Source organism: Astatotilapia calliptera, chromosome 5 (assembly GCF_964374335.1).
Source record: "Astatotilapia calliptera chromosome 5, fAstCal68.1, whole genome shotgun sequence".
NCBI classification, from domain to species: domain Eukaryota; kingdom Metazoa; phylum Chordata; class Actinopteri; order Cichliformes; family Cichlidae; genus Astatotilapia; species Astatotilapia calliptera.
The window spans coordinates 19861748-19883810 of NC_137426.1; the positions used below are offsets into that span (position 1 = coordinate 19861748).

At 39.3% G+C, this 22063-nt stretch overlaps 3 protein-coding genes across 4 annotated transcripts; 2 read left to right on the plus strand and 1 right to left on the minus strand.

Moving 5' to 3' along the window:
* The first annotated feature begins 2680 nt into the window (after nucleotides 1-2680).
* cishb (cytokine inducible SH2-containing protein b) lies at nucleotides 2681-4480 on the plus strand. Its single transcript, XM_075410374.2, is given in 4 exon segments — nucleotides 2681-2858; nucleotides 3367-3374; nucleotides 3377-3523; nucleotides 3617-4480. Coding segments are annotated over 4 exon segments (681 nt in total). The 5' UTR covers nucleotides 2681-2838; the 3' UTR covers nucleotides 4123-4480.
* A 3212-nt stretch (nucleotides 4481-7692) lies between these two features.
* On the plus strand, nucleotides 7693-13007 carry LOC113022452 (rho-related GTP-binding protein RhoA-B). Its single transcript, XM_026167882.2, has 5 exons — nucleotides 7693-7850; nucleotides 8787-8944; nucleotides 9213-9333; nucleotides 12028-12158; nucleotides 12253-13007. Exons 2-5 carry the CDS (start codon nucleotides 8789-8791, stop codon nucleotides 12424-12426), a joined length of 582 nt encoding a protein of 193 aa, XP_026023667.1. The 5' UTR covers nucleotides 7693-7850; nucleotides 8787-8788; the 3' UTR covers nucleotides 12427-13007.
* Nucleotides 13008-13420: 413 nt separating this feature from the next.
* tmem43 (transmembrane protein 43) lies at nucleotides 13421-21815 on the minus strand. 2 transcript variants are annotated; one of them, XM_026167878.2, is made up of 12 exons: nucleotides 21599-21815; nucleotides 18465-18599; nucleotides 18227-18361; nucleotides 16538-16632; nucleotides 16408-16457; nucleotides 16253-16322; nucleotides 16103-16173; nucleotides 15884-16011; nucleotides 15704-15778; nucleotides 14499-14600; nucleotides 14293-14410; nucleotides 13421-14208 (listed from the first exon to the last, which is right to left on the minus strand). In XM_026167878.2, exons 1-12 carry the CDS (start codon nucleotides 21614-21616, stop codon nucleotides 14006-14008), a joined length of 1200 nt encoding a protein of 399 aa, XP_026023663.1. In that variant the 5' UTR covers nucleotides 21617-21815; the 3' UTR covers nucleotides 13421-14005. The 2 variants fall into 2 exon arrangements, with proteins under 2 accessions (XP_026023663.1, XP_026023664.1); XM_026167879.2 differs by having other exon boundaries at nucleotides 21416-21630.
* Between the last annotated feature and the right edge of the window lie 248 nt (nucleotides 21816-22063).

A 22063-nucleotide genomic window follows, 5' to 3' on the forward strand; every position in this document is an offset into this window, starting at 1 on the left:
TTGCTCCAGGGTGGAGTATCCTTTACAGTACACTACCCAGGCATGTGCTGTGCCCACAGACCACGCTTTAGCAGACACAAACTCATCCACATTATTTACAGTTGCCTTCATCAGTGACCTGATTGAGCTCTGACTAGGATCAAATGAGGGCTGTTCTTTTACAATGGTTCTACAATAAAATGTTTTCTGTATTTTCTAGTGTGTGTGTCCTCATTTCTTTCCCTTTAATTGTGCACATGTGTTGGTGATAAAAGTCATGCAGGAAAGCAGCAGCAGGGGTCACAGTTCAGCAGCAGAGGTCAGCTGGTTGTATGTGTATGTGTGCAGCATGTGTGTGTGGGTGTGTGCGTGCGTGTTGGTGTTTTCCGGGAATGCGCTCTACTCGGAAGCATTCAGCTGTGCGTTCTGCTGCTTTTGTATCTCATAGGAAACTGAGTTGATTTGAGCTTGTTTTCTTGGAAAACTGGTTCAGAGCTGAATAGCAGCTTTCATGAGGTCATTATCTCTGCACATGGAAACTGTGGGGTACATTAGGATGAACCTGTTTGAAGACATACTAATTTTAAGCACATTAGCTCATCTGCAAGAGGGAAGGCGCCACACCTAATTTTCTTCATGATAACATAACACATTTAGTACAGAAATAAAGAGCTGAAGAATTAAATATTAACATGCTGCAATGTTTGGACATAATCTTCACCGAGTGTCATACAATAAAATAATAACTACAGTCTGCACACTTAAAGTTGGTATTGCGTAATATCACAGTCTTGCGCAGAATAATTGTAAATAAACAATATTTCCTTCGCGCATGACAACAGCACTTATCAACAGCAGCACTTATCAACAGCAGCATGGTAAGCTGAACATAACCGGAAGCTTTCAAAATAAGAGGTTGACTTTGTCAATACACGCTTTAATGCAGCCAGTGTAGGGTGTTGGAAAGGTTACTTTTAAAATGTATTCCACTACAGATTACAGAATATATGCCCCAAAATGTATTTTGTAACGTATTCCGTTACGTTACTCAATGAGAGTAACGTATTCTGAATACTTTGGATTACTTAATATATTATCGTGCTTTTTACAACTACATGAATGTACTATTTCTGTGTGATTTATTACTATTACTGGAGGTCCGCGGCTCCTAACCATAGTAAAGGGACCTCTGGCTAATACGTCCGGTTCCGTGTTGGGCTCATAGATGAAAAATAGCTTTACTTTGTTATCTGGGTCAACTTTGCTTGCGAGAGACAGAGAGAGGCGTTGAAAGGCTGCTCCAACGGAACTTATTGTTTCGGAGGAAAACACGAACACGGTGTAGCCTACAGTCGAGTCTTAATAGCATACTTAGAACTGGGCTTGTCAGGCACTCTTCTTGGCTGCAGTGATTATTATTATATTTACATGCTTCCAGCTCCCGTTTCTGCTGAATGACAACTGTTACTTTTCCACTCTCCTTTTTCTCCCTCCTCGAGATCACAGACACATAACGGGTATGGCGGTCCATTCTCCCTGCAGCACGGACTACACTGCCCATGAGGCAACATTCTTTAGGGCGATACCTGTAACACTCTGCCCATTAGCTTAGCACAACAACAACAACAACAACAACAACAACAAAAAGGCCTCTCTCACCCAGGAAACACACACTCGCAGAGAGAGCGGCACCCTGTAACCATGGCAACCATAACGTTGCCGCAGAACATAGCTGTCAAACAAAACCCAAACAGTCCTGACCCGCGACAATATAAAACAGGAAAATACCGCTGTGTAATCCATTTATTTCAACAATGTAACTGTATTCTAAATACCACATTTTTAAACGGTAACTGTAACGGAATACAGTTACTCATATTTTGTATTTTAAACACATTATCCCCCAACACTGACCAGTGATCTGTTGTAATAAAGGCTACCTTTAAAATAATTTTGTTACTATGTATTATATGATAACTTCCACAGACTTTGTTTATTTCTCAACATTTTTATTATTTACAAAAAAATATTATTTATAATATTATAGGGTATAATCAAATTTATCAATTTTCCATTTAAAATCTACAACTTTATTTATAGTTATTATTATCATGGTACATGTGGTGTTATCTTCTCAGCATTTTGAGTTAGAAGTCTCAGACCAACCCTAACCCTTATGTAACTTGAAATTTAGAAATTCTAAGTCCATTTTGACTTACGGGCACAAAAGACAGATATACAAACAAATATGTGTTTTTCTAAATAAAGAAAAGAAAACGTCAGTGGCAGAAGCAAACTTCTATGGCTGTTATTTCTTAGCTTTTTTTTTTTAATTGCACCTGCAGTGTTAAAAGATTAAAACTAACTAATTATAACATTAAAAAAAGAATCAAAACGAAAACTAAATCCTGCAAACGTGACAGCAAACAATGAGGCCATTTAACAGCGCCCAGCTCGTTGCGGTTCCGATGCAATTCATCCCGTTTAGTTAAGAGTTGAGAGGGTCTTTTACATCTTATTTTGAAAGGTTTGGCGGAAGTTGTGCTTATTGACGGAGCCCGACGCAGAGGTTGCCAGCAGCGGGCGGCTCTTGCGTCCCTGCGGGCGCTGAAACACAAAACCTTTCTTGGAAACAGATTCCGGGAACCTCTGTCCGGCTGAACAGAGCTGCTGTCTCCTCTGCGCCTCACTCAGTGAGGGGAGCGCTTCAGTCGCACATCCAGCGCTCAGCACGCTTATATATATTTGAATCATTTTGAAGGACTGAACCGAAAACTTTGGAGGACCGTTTATTATTATTTTATAAATAATATTATAAATATTCACTGCAGGGCTGTTTTTACACTGGTTTCAATCCTTATGGTTTTTCCTGATTTGAGGTAAGAACATTTCTAATATGATTTGGGTAATTATGGGTATTTTATTGCAGTATGCATGATTCAAAGTAAGGTACAAAATAAGCTGAAGAGACGAGTTATTATGAACTGGCGCAGTATAAATAAAGCTGGATTCAGCGTAACTGAATTGGCACATTTACTTGAGTTGTGCGTGTGTGTGTAAATATAGATGGGTGTCTTTTTAAAGGTGCTCTTTAACCCTGTGGTGAGGGGACTCTGTTTGTAACCTTAGCGGCAGGCTTCACTGTAAATAAGCACAAAGGTTTTCTGACTGATCACTTTTCCCGTTGTCCTGATGGGAAAGGTCACTTTCATGATTATAATGCTTCCATCAGTAGGGTGGTGGAGTGTCGACAGATCTCCAACCAGCTAACACTACGGGGAGATTTGGGACAGACATATTTGACATAAGCAACTCAATTCGCATTAATTAAGGGAATATAGTTCAGATGATCTCTTAGTTCCTACATGGTCATCGTCGTCTCCACAGGTGTGCTGTCAGTCAGCAATGGTTGTACAGGCGGTGACCATTTTCCATCATGAGGAACAAAGAAAGTCATCCTGCTCGGATCCTGCCCCTTCATCCTGGGACCCAGCAGATGACCTCCGCTGCATCACCACCACCTTCCAGTATCTGCAGACTTCTGGTACGCCAGCCACATTTAAACACTTCTAGTGTCAGTGTCCATGTGGCTATTAAAAAACAAAAACACTAATAACTGAACTGTCTTCTTCCACAGGTTGGTACTGGGGTCCCATCTCAGCAAGTAAAGCTCGGGAAGCTCTCCTCACAAAGTCTGAAGGCACATTCCTGGTGCGGGACAGCAGCCATCCACAGTACATGCTGGCTCTGTCAGTGAAGACTCGCTGTGGACCTACCAGCGTGCGTATAGAGTACAGCAAGGGCTGTTTCTGGCTGGACTCTGTCTCCCCTGGCCTGCCTCAGCTGCAGTCCTTCCCAGATGTTCTCAGCCTTATACAGCACTACACCAGCTCAGGCCACGCAGCACAGGACCAGACATCTAGTGACATTCACCCCCAAATGGAACCTGACCCTTCCCAGCACGCAGCTAAAGACAGAGGAGTACCCCTGAAGCTGAAGCACCCGCTTCACAAACTGGAGGTTTTCCCTTCTTTGCAGCACCTGACACGCCTCACCATCAACAGGCACACTAACTGCCCCAACCAGCTGCCCCTCCCAAAGCCTCTGCTCTTCTACTTGCAGGACTATCCTTTCTCTATATAATACCTGCCCCTCAGCGACAGGACAGTCAGACTGGAATATGGTCGCGTCGTTGAGCGGATACTGTGAATCGGGGACTCTTTGATATATTTATGTATAATAAACCACTCTTGACCTCACTGCTCATGAATGAGCTTATTCTTACTGCACTGCTGCTGGTATTCTTCAATAAATATTCAATTATTTTTACATGCCGACCCCAGCTACTGTGAAATGTGCAATGCCAATATGTGAGTTGTTTTCTTTCCTTCTTTTTTTGATAATGTGGCCCAGTGAGAAGAAAGCAGCTCCTAAACCAGCTGTTTCGAGTGTTCTTCAATAAAGCAGCCTCCGCTTATAAATAATAAATCAGTGAAGAAAACATCTACTCTGTGCTTTGTTGCTCTAGCAGAGATGACAGTAATAATTTGGGGTTTCGTAACTTAAAAACAGTTTTTCTCCAGTGGAAGAGATTAAAACTCCAAAATACACACAAACAGATGTGTAAACTGCAAAACAAGACAAAACAACATGTGAGACAAATAAAGGAACCATGCAGAGTCTGTACCCAGAGTTCTGCTGTCAATTCAGTGTTTGCATATAATGTGATGTGGACTTCTTTAGTATTCACAATCCTGACAGAAATCTGATATCTTTCATTTCCAGAAAGGAAACATAAACAAATCAAATGCTCTTCAACGAATGCAAAAGCCAACAAAGAGGGCCTGTTTGTAGCTTGTAGAAGAGGATTATAAATACCATTTCTGAGAATTAAATCTCGGAAATGTTTATTTTTCCAGCTGTTGTGTGTGTGTGTGTGTGTCTTTCCCTCCCTCCCCTCTTCTGAATTACTGGTCACTTGAGCACACAGATAAATGTGAGGTATTACTGTTTTCATGGAAGCGCATCTGAGCTCGTTTCCACGAGTTGGAACTGAGCAGCGCAGAAAAAGCCTCTTATCAGGATTAGAGTAAGTGCTGCGGTTATTAATACACTGCTGCACTGCCAGCTCACGCTCTGTTTGTGTGCCTTTCAGCTCCAACCTGCCGCCGAAAGGCTTAAATCGTTTCTCAGGCCACAGTTAAATGATCGGGATAAGCAGAATAAAATCTCTATCGAGATCACATTGATCTTTATCAGAATGAGGCTCCTTCATTGGGATTTACTGCAATATTAAATGAAGCCATGTGCCATTTAAGAGCTATATGCTGATACAGGAGGAGAGCTCAGGTTGAAGTAAATGTTGCAGCAGCTCAGTGTAGAAATACTTCATTACAATTTAAAATTCTATTTAAGTAGTGACTAAAGTAAATGAACTTAAAGGATCAGACCATTAATACTCATGATACAGATAAGTCAGTCTACAGCAAATTCTTACTGGCAGCTGGATGTCAGTAAAGTTACTGTAAAAAGTGACAGTAAAAACTTTTTACAGTAAAAAAAACCCTTCTGTAAATGATGTAATTGCATTTACAATAAAGTTGCTATAATTTGATTTTACAGTAATTTTTCTGTCATTTCTATATGCAACATTACTGTCATTGAATAAAGATCAGACTTCTACTATACTGTACTCTATAATCTCTTAAATCAGACTTTATAAGATGCTCATGTTTTTTGTAGTCTTTACAAAAGTGTATAACAGCATGAACACAGTGCTGTCATGGAAAAATGAGACTTCATCCACTGACATGAAAGCACTGATGGGCTGAACTTTATCTATGGATCTCAAAGCTGTGAAGCAGATTTATTAGAAGTGATCACAGAAAACATTTTGGCACGTCACCCTTTTTCCTGCTTCAGTTTCACGCTGTCAGGCGTGCCTGTGGCCTATTGAAAAGGACATTTAGTCGATGCATTGACTTTCATGGTGCGTACGCCTAAAATAGTTTAGGATTATTTAAAAATGTTGCAGCGTTACCTATCAAAAATCAGTTAGCAGACTAAATCCAGGTAATACTCTAGAAACAAAACTGAAAGCCAGCAATTGATTTTTACTCTAAATCCAACAAAGGTAAAAAAAAAAATTAAGACTGATAAGGATACCGATATTTGATCATTTTAAAATTACGATATTCGGAAATATCAGCTGGGATTGTTTTCATTTCAGACAAACAGATTTCCACAACACTTACATGTAGTTATTATTTACTCATTTAGGCCTTGATTATTCTCCATTGCAGACATGAACACAGACAGCTGGAAACCCGACAGCCAACTAGCCATTATTTATTATACTTCTCTGAAGTCCACTTAAAGTCCATGACCTTGGGTGCATGCATAGTTGATGCGCTGTAATATAAACAAAAAACAGGCAGGTACACAGACAACCACACTGACTCTCGTATTCACAGTCTGATGAGGAAATTTACGTCACGCTGACCCTAGTGGCTCATGGACATGGAAAGTGTAATCCCACCTTTACTCTTTGCCCCACTGCTCGGATCACTTTGTTGTCGTTGTTTGCAGACTTCAAAACAGGTGTTTCCAACAGGAAGTTGCCTCTGGTGGACAAACTATGAAACATCAACACTCAGAACCAGGTTGAAGGGTGTTTCTCGTGTCTGTCCTTTAATTTTTACAGTGTGTGTGTGTGTGATCATTCTCTCTGTTCTTCCTATCTTGCATTTCCATATTCATTATGTTATGGAGTCCAATATATTCACTATCCCCCCTTTGCACCTGTCCAGAGTATCTCAGCTTTACCTCTAACTTTTTTCCAAAATGTTCAATCTCAGCTGACCCACTGATGTACTCCTTTCTGATATTGCTCATCCATAAATACACAAAAGAGGTAGAGGGGAAAATCCATGCAATATAAACTAATACACAGTTTTTATTTCACTCCCTCTAAACTTCATAGTATGAGTGTAACATCCAACGACCTATGTTGGACATGCAATCTAGACATGCAAACATTAGCACATGCTACTTGGAAATATAAGCAGGTATAGAGCTCAGAAGCTCAGATATGGATAAATTTGATAATACCCTTATTACCAAAATTATGTGTATTGGTAGGCTGATCAGTCCCACCCACAGCATCGAAATACAATTTAGCGGTGATAAAAGTAAGGGCAATCACAGTTGCAAGAAGAATTCTTAGTGCATGAAAAGACACATCCTCCCCAAACTTCAAATATTGGACCAAAGTTATATTAGAAATTGTATCACCTGGAAGAAAATTGTAAAGAGTCGATGATGATGATAATGACAACTCAGGCAGATCTTTGTAATAAAATGTTATTAACAATGTTGATGTTGCAGTTTGAAGATATAATTGCAGGTGTGAGTGTCAGTTCCTGCTTGAAATTTTTATAATGATGCTCTCTATTCAAGTTTAATACAGGAAATGCAAATTTCAATAACAGAAAGTAAAATACGAAAAAAAAAACCCCAATAATTATATGGTACTCTGTCCCTCCTTATATATAACATATGTGTTTAATCTAATATATAAAAAAAGCTAATATATATGTTATTTTTATGTTGCTGTATACAAGTATTGATTAAAACAGTGATATTATTATTGTTGTTGTTGTTGTTGTTATTGTTATTGTTATTGTTATTGTTATTATTATTATTATTATTGAGAAGAGTGGTGTTGTACTGTAGTACATTGTTGTGCGGTCCCCACCCCCTCACTTCCCTCCTGTTAATCCTTCATAGCGGCGCACAGTAAAGAAGCAGCGGCGGAAGCTAACAAAGCACTACTTGGGCTTCATTTGAGTAGATTTTTAACTAATAACTTGGTGAGTTGGAAATATTTTCAAGAATCCTGTAGCTGTTATATTTTCTAACACTTATTGTGGGTAATTATACTATTGTTCTGACTATAAATCTGTGTCTTCAATATTTCGCCTAGCCTAGCTAGTGAGCTAACGGACCGATAAAGTCATATAGACTTCCGTTATGCTAAGCTAAGTCTAGCTATCTAGCCTAGCAGGCTAAACCGGTACCGGTTTGTTACTGAAAGGAGAAGCAATGATTCCGGCTCAGCAGCTTGAAATAAACAACAAACACGACCTGAGTACATTATATCACACGTGTTGTACGCATTTACTGTAGCACCCCTGAGTTATATTGTAAACATTCAAATTGAGCTTACAGGACACACACATCCGGCTAAGCTAACGCTCGATGATTAGCTAGCTTCAGTAAACACAACATCCTCCTAGACTAAATCTGGGTCAAACACCACTGCGGGGGTCCAAGTTATATTTCGCTGACATACATTTGCATGTTAATACGGCCAGTGTTGTAGTGATGGAATAAATGTTTGACGGGATATGTATGTGTATTTTTTTGTTCGAGCTTGATGCCGGAGAGGGTCAGAAACACCGGAGCGGAAACGTAACATCACAGTAGAGGGCTTCACTGTATGACTCTTAATTTGTAAGCCAACTATGTCGCGATGGGCCCTTGACAGTATGTACAGTATGGCTGATCAGGGGACCATGAAAAGCCGTGATGGTGGTGATATTGTCGCAGAAAGCTGCACAGTTAGCCCCGGTGTTATTTTGTTTGGACTTTGCCAGCACAGCTGAAGGTTGCTGGCAGTTCATCGTTTATCACAGGCATAGTGTTAGAAAGTTGGACAATGCTTCAGTGTAATAAAATAAAATTACCCACTCTGATATAGATGACGTTCACGTGTTTTAATCAATCTTCTATATTTTTTCCTGAAGCTATGGCAGCAATCAGGAAAAAGCTGGTCATAGTGGGAGATGGAGCCTGTGGGAAGACCTGTTTGCTCATCGTGTTCAGTAAGGACCAGTTTCCAGAAGTCTACGTGCCCACAGTGTTTGAGAACTATGTTGCTGACATTGAAGTCGACAGCAAACAGGTAAGCAGTATTTATTTCTTCCCAGAATCGGTGTTTTGTAACTGGAGGACTCTAGTGGCTGCACTCATGTAATGCTAAACCTATAGACCAGGGTGGGCAGTTAATTTTCACAGGAGACCAACATGTTAGATCTAGTCTAACCTGCATGAGTTTGAATTATTGAGCAGATTGAGTTCTGCTTATTGGCAAAATTAATTGTCTGACCTGCCCACCTGCTACCGACTGTGCACTGCTCGAAGATATTTCAGCTTCTAAACACTTTTGGCAGGTCGAGTTAGCACTCTGGGATACAGCAGGTCAAGAGGACTATGACAGACTGCGCCCGCTCTCCTATCCAGACACTGATGTCATTCTCATGTGTTTCTCCATTGACAGCCCTGACAGTCTTGGTAAGTAAAAACAGAGGAGACTCAGCAATGTTGCAGCTCATTTTTAATTTTAAATTATTATGACTAAACCACCAAAGGCTTTGTGGGAGGGGGAAAAAAGACTATTAAAAAAGGGAGGGGATAGCTCAGTAGTTAGAGTGTTCGCCCCATGATCAGAAAGTCGGGGGTTGAAATCCACCGAACGGCTACCTGAGTAAGGTACCATCCCTGCACACTGCTGCCTGGGCGCTGGATTGATAGCTGCCCACTGCTTTACTGAGTGAATGGGTGCAGAGAAGGCTCTCCTTGAGTTAAAACCTCTGGAGATTGTTTTGAAATCTGAAACTCTTATGTGGGCCAGTTCTTTGTGTTTTCATTGGTGGTTAAAGGTGATTTTTGAACACCTTCTAGTTACTTCCACCACCTAGTTACCCCTACTCTATTTAAGGTCTTTGCCTTGTGTAGCACATAAAAGACAAATTCAGGATTCAAATATTGGCCTGAAAATTCAGAGTAAAATGTTTTTTACTTTCCATTTGTTTGTTTTACCTGATCAGCTTCTCTGTTAAACCTAAATGTTTAAATACAAGGGTTTCCATTAAAAAACTGTATTAGAAAAAATAAGATGGTAATACAGAAGAGGCAGGAGTTACGCGCTATATTATTACTATATATATTTAACAGTAGCGCCTGCGTTTTGAACCAGTACCTGGGTAAGAAGGAGTATTGACAATAATGTCACAGCAATCTTGCCAGGAATAAGACGAAGTGTACTAGAGGATACTGGCTTTTAGCTGCTCCCTCATTCACATGGTGTCACCACAGTAGGTTGCCCCCCATGTTTGATTTGGCAGATTCACCGGATGCCCTTCCTGATGAATGTGTAAACCATAACACTATGGAGCCACTTTTTTTTTTTTTTTTAATATATGTGTATATTTATTGTAAATAATGGCTTGAGCACTTGCAATACCATTGGTAATGAGAAAAAAAGAGTTCACTGTAAACAGACCCGATGGAAATTCTTGAGATTTGGTCATAGCTTGAATAATCTAATATTAAGAATCAGAAACATAGAAAACATCTGTTGGACACGGAGTCATGTTATGACTGTCTCCCACCATGAGTCTCAGTTTGCTCTCCTCTGTACATCACAGTGGACGCACATTTATCATGTGATCTGTACCATTACAGCACACCTTGTTCTCAAGTTTCTCCATCTAAAGTATCTGCTCTTCTTGATTCAAGTCCACACCACCTTATCTCGCATACAGCCCAGAGCTGCAACTTTTACAAGTTAAAAGAAAAGTCACTAGCAGTGATTTTAAGTTAAGACAAATAATCGTTTAATTTCTGCTTGCTGCCAAATGTCAGCATTTTATTTATTTTTGCATTGTTTGCACTAGGGCTGCTCGATTATGGCAAAAATGATAATCATGATTATTTTCACTGAAATTGAGATCACGATTATTTGACGATATTTATTTAACCCTTTAAGACCTACCATAGAACCAAGTCCACCAGAGCTTATATTATTATTTTTTTTTACATGCTGTAGTGCCATTTGTGGGAGCATTTCAAGTTGCTATACATCAATACAACTGTTATAGCCCATATTTTAATAATATGTATGCATTAAGTCCATAGTAACTACATTAATTGCAAAAAAGTGCAATAAACTACAAAAAAAATTGAAAATCGTTTTTGTTTTGTTTACATATATTTCTACTTGGAGAAATTTAAGAGGTTTATCCCTCAAAACTTTAAATACAATAAAGTTGCAAAAAAATAGTTTCCCACCACAGGAAATTTATTTTGAGTGTCTTCATAGTTTTATTTTGGAGATACAGCAATTTTTATATACTGCAGGAAAAACAAAAAACAATCCTATGATGCAAATTTGCAAAGAAAACAGCATGTGCATCATTTCACTGTGGGAAGTGTTACGAACAGCTGATAGGAACGGCAAAGCGTGTTTCTGGAATATTATGTTTTTGTTCCTGCAAGCGCTTTTTATGCAATTTTTGCAAAGCTATATGTGGAACGAAACCGTGACCGAGGACAAGCTGATGGCATCAGATGTAAGTACAACTCCTCCGGTTTCATATGCAAAACAAATTATTGCGCTAGCTTACACGGTTCAGATTCTACAGGGATTTAACAATAGTTACGCAAAACGGAGCGTGCTGCTCTGACCGGCTTTAAAGGGTTAACAATAACTTTAAAAAAATAATATAAAATAGTGTGCAACACCACTGAAGTTTTTTTTTTTTTTTTTAAACTCTCTTTTCAACCAACGGCAATCACTCTCCTCTCCAAATAACTTCTGCTTAGCTTTCCGAGCTTCCCTCGGGTCCTCTTAATCAGCGGTCTCCACCCTTTTTTGCGCCACGGACCGGTTTATGCCCGACAATATTTTCACAGACGGCCTTTAAGGTGTCGCGGATAAATGAGGGAGGGGCTAATAATCGGCTCAGTCATTTTTAATGATCGTTGAAAGCCCAGATCGTAATCGTGATTAAAATTCGATTAATTGAGCAGCCCTAGTTTGCACAGCAAAACATGTTAAATGACATCCTCTTAGCCTATAGGAGTCTGTGATCATTAGTGTTTTCCTGCTGGGTTACAGAGCAACAGTACGGTAATCCATTAGGAAAATAATCAACAGCCGTGTGTCTCTGCTTTGAATGCTGCTATATTTGTCTCCTTATTCAGAGAACATCCCTGAGAAGTGGACCCCTGAAGTGAAACACTTCTGCCCTAATGTTCCCATTATACTAGTGGGAAACAAAAAGGATCTGCGTAATGATGAGCACACTCGGAGGGAACTTGCCAAAATGAAGCAGGTAAAACTTAACGCCCTGAGCAAGAAAACAAACAAACTTTGTCAGTGAAAGATTTTTTCCTAACATTGCTTCTTGACCTTTATATTTATTTTAGGAACCCGTTAAACCTGAGGATGGGCGGGACATGGCTAACAGGATTGGTGCCTTTGGATACATGGAGTGCTCTGCAAAAACAAAGGATGGTGTGAGGGAAGTATTCGAGATGGCTACCAGGGCTGCACTACAGGCCAGGCGGGGAAAGAAGAGTAATAAATGCGTCCTACTGTAAAAGGAGGCATGAGGACTGCTTCCTGGAGGGGGAAAGAAGGAGAATTAGGTCAAACCTACCCCCAACACACCCACCCAAAAGACTGTTCTCCCCAGTTTTTACTAAAGATGTAATGCTTTTACTTTTCTTTTATTTCTTTATTTCTTTTTGGTCTTAAGCAAAACTAGTCAGGTTCTGTCAGTATTCAACTTTGAAGTTATGGAAAATACTTTTTTTGTACTTAAACATAAGTAAATTTGCCATAATAATCAAACCTCCTTTATCCACACGTTCTATGTAATCAAAAAGGTCAGCGGGGGAACCGTAGTGTCAGCCTGCCAACTGCAGTTAAGTGCTAAAGCCCTGCGAGCTGATCAGAGGAATGTTTCCACAGCCAACTAGGGTTGAAGTACCTGCTCACTGTGACCCGTAGTCTTTTAATTATTGACAAACTCGTGCACACAAAGTCAAAATTTGTTTGTGTTCTTCATAAACAAATCTGCATTATGATCACATGCACAATGCGAGACTGGAAAATCTTTTTGCTAAAATGCAAATGGAAACTTAGTGTTTTGTGTAATAAATTACTTTGTAAGAATCTGGATAACTTGCATCACTTGATTGAACACTGAATTAAACTGAACTAATGAATTAAAGCCCTGCCTAGGAACAGAATTCAACTTTATGCAGTGGTGAGGAAAATCAAAGGCCAGCCTATGCTTTAGGCTCCTCAGTTTATGGTGAACATTTTGGATTAATGCGGGCCACTCTTTGGCCGTTCCCCTGTGAGCTGAGCCTGAGTGCACACAAGCATGTCAATGAATCCCATTAATAGTTGTTAAAAAACTGACAGCCGAGATGTTTACTGATCAGGACAGTGAATGTGAAAAATAAACCTGCCCAGACTTTCTGGGGGTCAAACTGCCTCTACCTTCACTTTTTGTTCTAAGCACATATCAGTAATCATCTATAGTTGAAGGTGATCTTTTTCCTGAATGGAAACATGAGCCAAAAGTAGTTTCAAACTTTTACTCAACATTTAAAGCAAACACAATTGAGAACCCCACTTCTTTGGTGTCTTTTCTGTTTTACATGTAAGAACTGAATTTTTGATTACAAATAATAATTATTAAACCTACTGAGCTTTATAAACAGTGAAAACAGAGGTATGTAACAAATATACAGTTAAACAATTCATTGGATGCACATAGCTAAAACTACTGCAGTTTCACTTATCAGTGTATTAAATCCAACCTTAATAATGCAAAGTTCTGAAGAGTGTTGAGCACTTAGTTTTGTCCAGGACTGTTGGATTCAACTGCATTTATTTTTAACTGGGTGAAAAACATTCAAGCTAAAAAAAAAACCCAAACATATAATGGAAGGAACAACTTTGGTGAAGTAAAAATCTATATATTGCCAGTGAAACTGATGCATGCTGGATTAAATTTATTTAACCAAAAAACAAACCCATACACTCAATGTTTGTTTAAATCAACAACAACCCTTTGTGCAGGCTGTAACAAACTGGGGGAAAAAACTGGCAACACAAAACATCTGCAGCTCACCATCAGAAAATCTATAATCATCAGTTCAATAGTCATGCGTTCTTCTTGGCGGGAAGTCCTGAGCGGGCGAGAAATATCGGAAGAACAGCCAGTGCTCCTAGAGCTACTGCCACCAACGGTCGGTAATAAAGCCAGCCAAACCCAATAACGATAAGAGACAGCGAGCAGGAGACGCACAAGGCGAAGATCTTCAGTCCAATGGACACGAGCTCTCTAAGGACAGGAACCCAGTCCACTGCAGGAACACAACAGACAGGAAGTATGAATAATAGAAGCAAGGAAGGAAACTCACAACTGTACAGCAGCAGAGTTAATTTACCCAGCGTGTAGATGATTTGCATGCTCAGCTGGATACCAAGGAACATGAGGGCCCAGCCTGCAGCCCGGAGTCCCCAAGTCTTCATGCTGTTAAACTGGTGCTCCCTCGCAAACACCTCCTACAGATAACACAGAAATACGCTTTACCCAGATAGACACACAGAAAGAGAATTTAAACCAACAAATGGAAATGAAGCCCACGCTGACCTCCGCAGAGAGCTCCTCCAGATAAAGGATCTCCAGAGTGTCTCCTGATCTGGTTTTAAATGGCAGCAGCTGCTCCCCTCTCTGCATGGCAACAATACTGACCTGAAAAACCGCATGTGAAGCAGAGTTAGAGACTTAGTTTTAATCTAATATAAATACATAAATGAGCAACTCTTTTGACAATATTTGTTCCTGCTCATATTTCATGGTAAACTGAACATTTGTTTGTTTGGGGCTTTTGGTTGGAATATAATAAACGGCACATTTGGCTGAAGAACATACATCTTTTTCCTCAACAAAACAACTTTTTTTTAATAATCCCATAAATGTAAGCAGCATGCCAAAGGAGACCAGAACTGTCCTCATGTTGATCTACTAAACTTTCAAAAAAAAAAAACAGCTGTGAAAAAGTTTTACCATGATTATTTGGTGCCGTGTAAATTTACTCATTTAACAGTATAGTACATTCTATATGTTTACAGTATACAATTTTTTATTTCATGTGCAGTTTTATAGTAGTACACAGGTACATTATAGATAAAAACAATCAAGAAAATATCCCACGTCATTCTGTTATGGATAAAACTTAAAAACAATATTAAGTTTCCATACCTCCACCAAAATATTCTAATAACTACTCATAAACAGTAAATGTTTGAAATACTTGATCATATATTTGACTATCCAAATTCTATTTGTATTAATAATCATTTAAAACACTACTTAAATTGATTTTTATGAAAGTTAATGATAAAATATTTTATTATTGAATGTTATAAATAGCAACATAAGAACATCATGTAGGTTGTGACCAAAGACAGTACATAAAAGATGGACATAGCTGTAGTGAAGTCAACCTCAGGAATAAGGGTTAGAGTTTACTGAGAATATTGCATGCTCATGACTATTATGTTCTACTGAAGATTTGATGCTAGCAACTGAGACCATAAACTTATTAGGAAAATGTTTACTGGGTAACAGTGAAATGAAAAGTAGGGTCACTTTTCCATAAACTTCTACACAATCAGACTTTGTTTTTAACCAGGAGTCTCCCCCTGGTGGCCATCAGAAAGAATGCAGGTTTAAGGCACTGAATTCACTTTTCAGATCCTGAAGGTACATCAGTCTCCTATAAACAGACTACAGTCAAGACCCAGTGCAAATGTAGGCAGAGAATGTGTTAATCAGACATTTGTAGCTTGTACCGTCTGAGCAGGGCCGTGGCGTGAGTTGTCACTGCTCAGTCCAGCGAAGGAGAACCTCACCCGCACGTCACCCACCTCATGAATTCAAACAAATTCAAAGTCAACAAGTGTGGAACGCATAACATATAACAGAGTGCAACACTGAGATTATTTGTGAGGCACTCACGACTAGATGCTCACCTCTGGCCTGCGTGGATTTGGAGTGTGATAGAAGTAGTCATCATGAATAGAGAGAAAAGGGTCCAAGTTAAAGACAGGAAAATCCCCCAAACTCAGTGTCTGGAAGTTATTTATCTGCTCCACCAGGCCTGATGATAACCAGGAAATTAACTGAGTACTAAAATCCAAACACATGAAACACAGCATATGTGTAGTGGCTGTGTGTTTGCTTAGACAAACCTTTAGACAGAATGAATGGCCCAGTTCGGACTTCAGGAGACACCACCATCACACTCTCAACAGCCATGGCACTGAAACACAAAGACTGAAGTGAGCATGGACTGGATGCACACACAAACACAAGAAGACCATATTAAATATGTTTAGTACCTCGGGTTCTGGTGACCAATCTCCTTATCAAAATTACGACTGTTCACCAACTCTGGCTTCCACTCAGTGTCTACAAAAAAGGAGTTATAAAATATAACCTCTATGCACAGGCTGTGCTGTTACCAAAGATTACAGACTGCAAAAAAGAAACTCACTGTAGGTGTATGTAGTTTCTGTTTTGGTTTCACCGTTCTCCTGGTAATCCCTGAATTAAAACGTACAGTCAGCTGCATTCTAGCCAACATGTCCACACCCAGTCCCACCCTGAGTGCTGACAAGCCTTACCTGCTCTCATGGTACTCCACCCACTGATACATCTCCACCTGCCGCTTCAGCTTCACTGCATGCACCACCACTTTGTAGTTGGGGTCATACAGGGGCTGCACAGACACATCAAAATTTAACAGCAACAAACCAGATGAAAACACTTACCTGAAAACAACAACACTTCCACCTCTACTAATAATTATGATCAGCTGATTGGTGCATGCAAAATTCTTAATGCTGGATTATTAAACACGACAATGTCAAAGTCTGACAATGTAATGAGTACAATAATGCATTACTATAAACACAAACAAAAGAATTCAAGTGAAACTATATGAAGCTTCAGTATACAGATTAAACAATAAAACATTAGCAGAATCAAAACAAGGAAGCCAACTGGTGGCACATTTAAGTCCACAAAAAATAAATTAAAAATAGAATCAAATACTAGCAAAAATATTTACATGTTGTACAACTCCTGAGGTTGTGTATTAATTTAACATAGATAAATACAACACTCTTTCTCACTGTCTGAGTCTCTCTCAACATTACCTTCTTTTGTCCTCCTCTGCAAAGATATGAGGGTAAACACAGCCAGATAACAGGCACCACCGCCTGTTTATCTAAACAAACTAAGGCAGCCCTGAACTTTTTAGACATCACCCAACAGAGATGCACGTGAGAAGGCAAACAGCCAGAGCAGAAACTCTTTAACCTGCCAGCCCCATGGAACAAAGTCTGCGTGATGTCCAATTGCATCCATGCGAGAAAAACATACATAATCGGTCACAGAGTTCAGAGCAAGCAAGCGGTCGTCCGCCCGAGCTGATTCCTCACCTAAACTGAAAGGAGTATGTTCCGACCCGATTCCCCCAACATTGCTCAGTTCTCTGCAATGGATCAATGGATGGATGTTCTTTTACCAAATGTACATACAAAGGTTATTAGGTTTCTATCACATATTTAAACAAATATGTAAATTGAGCTGTAGGGAACAAATAGTTAACTGAAATGACAATGAAAACTAGACTTGGAAAAAAACTAAAGCCAACTAAAATAAAAATAAAACATCTTCCAGAGTTGTCCTTTATTTTTAGTGTACTTGTCAGTTTGGTAAAATTCTGTTATCACAGAGTGCCTGATGGGGCATGAATACACATGTTAAGCTACACTCTGGATGACTCCGTGAGTCAACAAAGAGTTGTGTTTGTGTAATTCCTACACTGATTTTAATTCATTACATGAAAAGATTAAAAAACACTTCTTATCAAATGCAGTGTGCTACACACACTGCATTTGCTTGAGTGTTGTAGCTCAAGCAAATGCAGAATGATGGAAGTTCTTAAAATATCTGGATGTTCGATATCTGAGCACAGTTTCGGAGGCCTGCAGAAACCATAATTTTAGGGGTAGGGGACGCTAAAACTATACAGAAGGCACAAGTTTTGAAGTGCATCTCCACCTGAAATTTTGTCATGCAAATCTGTGACAGTCAGGTTAAAGGCTCCAGACAAATATCCTCCATATCTTAATAATTAAAAGACTGAAACTAATACAGAACCTTTGAACTGCTCTGTAAACTAACAGAAACTGAACTCAATAAAAAAATTTAAAAAAAAGCTAAAACATAATAAAAAATATACAAATCAGGGACACCGATACATACACGCTAGGGCAGACCACTGTTCAAAATACAGGCGAGCTCACCTCTGCAGTATGCAGCTTCGCAGACAGGTGAACTAAACGGCCGTTGTTTTGTGTGTCGAAGCTGATATACGGCCCCAGTGATACAACCTGGGAGAGACCTTCATCCAGGGACTTTGCTGTTTGCAGAGTCCGTCCCTGCACGAAGAAACCATCACAGGTACAAAGTGCTGTCTTTAGTCTACTGTTAAATCATCGTGACCATGATGATCTGAGCTACTTAGAAGGAAATGTTTCCTACCTCATTGGTGAAGAGAACATAAATCGAGAGGAAAAACAGTCCCACACCAACAACTGCTCCTCCTGTAGTTTCACTTAAACGCTCCAGAAATCCAGGGTTGGACTTTGCAGACACTCGCTTGTGTTGGTCTGGAAACTGGACAAACATAAGAAAAACCTGAATAAACACGACATCAACAATTGGGCGACAGAACCAAGTTTTGGCTTCTCATTAGTTATTTTCTATATTCAATCTTTTAGTAATGACATGACCGTAACAAGACATAACCAGTAACTTAACAATAAACTGTCTTTTTAGTTTATATATATAATTATACACCAGGTGTTTATCTGAAAACATATGATGGTTTAAATACATGAATCTTAGAAAGCGAAGACACACATTCCTCTGATTTATTACAACTAATCCGGTACCAGCCAACTGCAGTTCTGGTGAGAAGTTTATATCCACTCATCATGGACATGAATGTAATTTTGAGCTTTTTGCTACGTATTTGAACTGTTCTGCTTTCAGGATGTAATCATTGTACAACTAGAGCTGGGCGATAGAACGATAACGATATGTATCGCGATATAACTTTTACTCGATAGAGAAATTAAGCTATCGCGATAGACCTCGCCGCTCTTGTCCTCAAAAAAAAAAAAAAAAAAGTCAGCCAATCCAAATTAAGTAGCGCAGAGCCGAACCAATCACAGCCGCAGCGTCACGTCGCGTGACTTGTTACGTACAGCACAAGTGCCAAGCCGCACGTGTGTTTGTTTGGGAAGCAGCCAGCGGGTAATGGAGGAAATGAGTGTGCCGACTAGAAAAATCAACCGAGCGTGACCGAAGAGAAAACAGATGATGGTTCCAATGCCGGAGAGATTGTCGAACGGAAGAGCCATAGAAGTTCCGTAGTGTGAAGGTATTTCGGCTATTTCAAGTCTGACAAAAAACAGAGTAGCGTGCACTGTAAATTGTGCCGAAAGCAAGTCTGGAAATACAATAAACTGGTGCATGCGTCACACTGTGCGCCACGTTATTGTTTCGGTGAAATGAATTTCTACAATACTGTTAATTCTACTCTCTGCAGTGTTTAAATGCTTACATATACACACAGTTACTGTCCGTCCACACATACGACTCGGTTCTGCTTCTATGCCCCAGCTTTGTTTACTTTTTCCCACCGAGGCTTCTAGACTTCTGATTGGCCAACATTTCTGCACGGTTAGGAATCTAGCGCCACCTGCTGCTTTGGCATGTTCATAGCAGCGTTTTCCTTCATTTCTGCCTTTATGTGTGGACGGGATTATTTTTTAAAACGAAAACGGAAAATCTCCGTTTTCAAAAATACCCGTGTACGTGTGGACGTAGCCTCAGTCTCTGACTGGAAGCGCTAATTCGTCATTCGGCTTTTGTCAGACTAAAGTAACTGTTAAAACTGTTTGAAAAGCTAAGCTATACAACAAGGAGAGATTGAGAATTTCCTTTTAGTTCTCAGTTTATTTGATATTGACAAAAGTTAGTCAGTTTTGTCTGTTCTTCTGTAACACAAACTAAGATTTATTTTTAGAATTAATATTTTGTTTCTAAGTGGAATTGACAATTTAGTCTGTTTCGTTTGTTCTATTTTGAAACTTAAACGCTTTAGCGGCTGCCTTTTGTGTAGTTTGCAATATTTGCCTTTATTTATCTGAAAAAGTCTCATGTTCCTTAAGTACATCTACCCTGTTGAACTTATTATGGGAAATAAATATTTAAATAAAAACAAGCTGCTGATTATTTCACATTTTACTTGTGAGCAACGGCACATTTAAATCTTACAAATATAGTTATTTGGCTTATATCGTGATAGATATCGTTATCGCCTGAAATGAAAAAAACATATCGTGATATGAAAAAATCTCATATCGCCCAGCTCTATGTACAACATACATCTTTACTGACTTTAAAAAACAAGGATTGGGTGAACAAAGTTGGAATTTATTTGGGATTTTCTCTAATCCACACAAGGTCAAATATATACATAAACCCCCACCAATATTTGGTTAAATGTCTCTTGGTGTGTTGCACCTCAACCAGACACTTTTGATTACTCAATAAGTTTGTGTTATAATTCTGGCTGGGTATTTGACCATGCGTTTTGACAAAATTGGTAGAATTCATTTGAAACAGTCGGTTTCCTGGCATGGACATGGTTTTAAGCATAGTCCACAAATTTTCAATAGGGTTGAAGTTGGGGCTTTGGGGAGGCTATTCGATAAGATTAATGTTAGCCTGCTTTATCCATTCCAAACAGTCTTTGGTGTCTGCTTAAGATCATGCAACTGTGTCCAAGTTTAAACCATCTAACTGTTGATTTTGAGGTAAAGGTAGCCCTCCTCCTTTACTATTCCATCTACTTTGAACCAGTACTGCTTGCAGCAAAATTTGTTGTTTAGAAATGAGTTCAAGAGGCCTTCTTAACTTGTGTAAATCTGCAGTTCTTCTTAGATCATTATCAAGCTCCCCTTTCTTCTGGTCAATCATTGGATCGCTGTCCATTTTTATGCTGAGAAACTAGCATTTGTAGTTGATCTTGATAACCAGTGTAAAGTTAATAGGCCTTGGTTTATCAATTTAACAGACGCTGAAGATTCTTCAGTATCAAAATACAGTGAATGTATATTTATACTTGAGCCCGTAGAAAATCTAAATTATTTTCAAGCTTGTGCACCTAGTTCTTGGTTTTAAAGTCACCACCCTGGAAAAAAAAGAACAGTTCAAAGAAATCATTAAAAGCCCAAAATTATGACGTTCATGCCCGCGATGAGTGGATGTAAACTTCTGGCAGTAATTGTATGCGTCCCTACATGCAGCCGGTGGTCCCATGTCTCATCATGACTTAGGCGTGAAAGTGACACGCCCCTTTCACACTTCCTAATTTAATTTTCATGTCTGGGCGAAAAAATTAAGACTAAACGACGACTCACCGCTGTTGCCATTGTACGTACCAAATTAGAGCATTAGAAATGATTCGTCAGATTAAACTGACTGAAAAAAGGCGGCAGTTGAGGGTCTAACGCTGCAGCAAAGTTGTGTTAACTGCACACATAAATCCGGAAGGAGTTTACATTTATAAAGTAGAACCAAAGACCATTATTCGAGCCACCTACTGTCTGTGCTGAAGACATTTCTCTACTTTCTCGACCGCCAACTTTCAAGGAACACGAAGATGCTAGCAACCACAAACTGACACGCCAACGGCCAGTAAGCTTTCACTTTACTCTGGAGTATCCCGAAACTCGCCCAGAGAGGCGGACTATGTGAGATAATAAACTGTGGTTCCCGCCCAACTCGTCGGTTGCCCAAGTGATATTAAGCAATTGCTTTAAGGAAAAAAAAAACAGTTCCGGCACCGACCCGGAAATCTTTTTTCTCGAGGCTTCATGGGAAATGAAGTTTTTTTGGTGACTGTTGTCAATAGAGACGTGAGAAAGAAAAAAAAATACTAGAAATGTATTAGATATTTATTGATATTTAATTTGTTTTAACAGTTCAGAGGAAATAGTATACTGTAAACATATATAGAATGTACTATACTGTTACTGGAAAGAAAAACAAGCAGGCTCACTGAAACC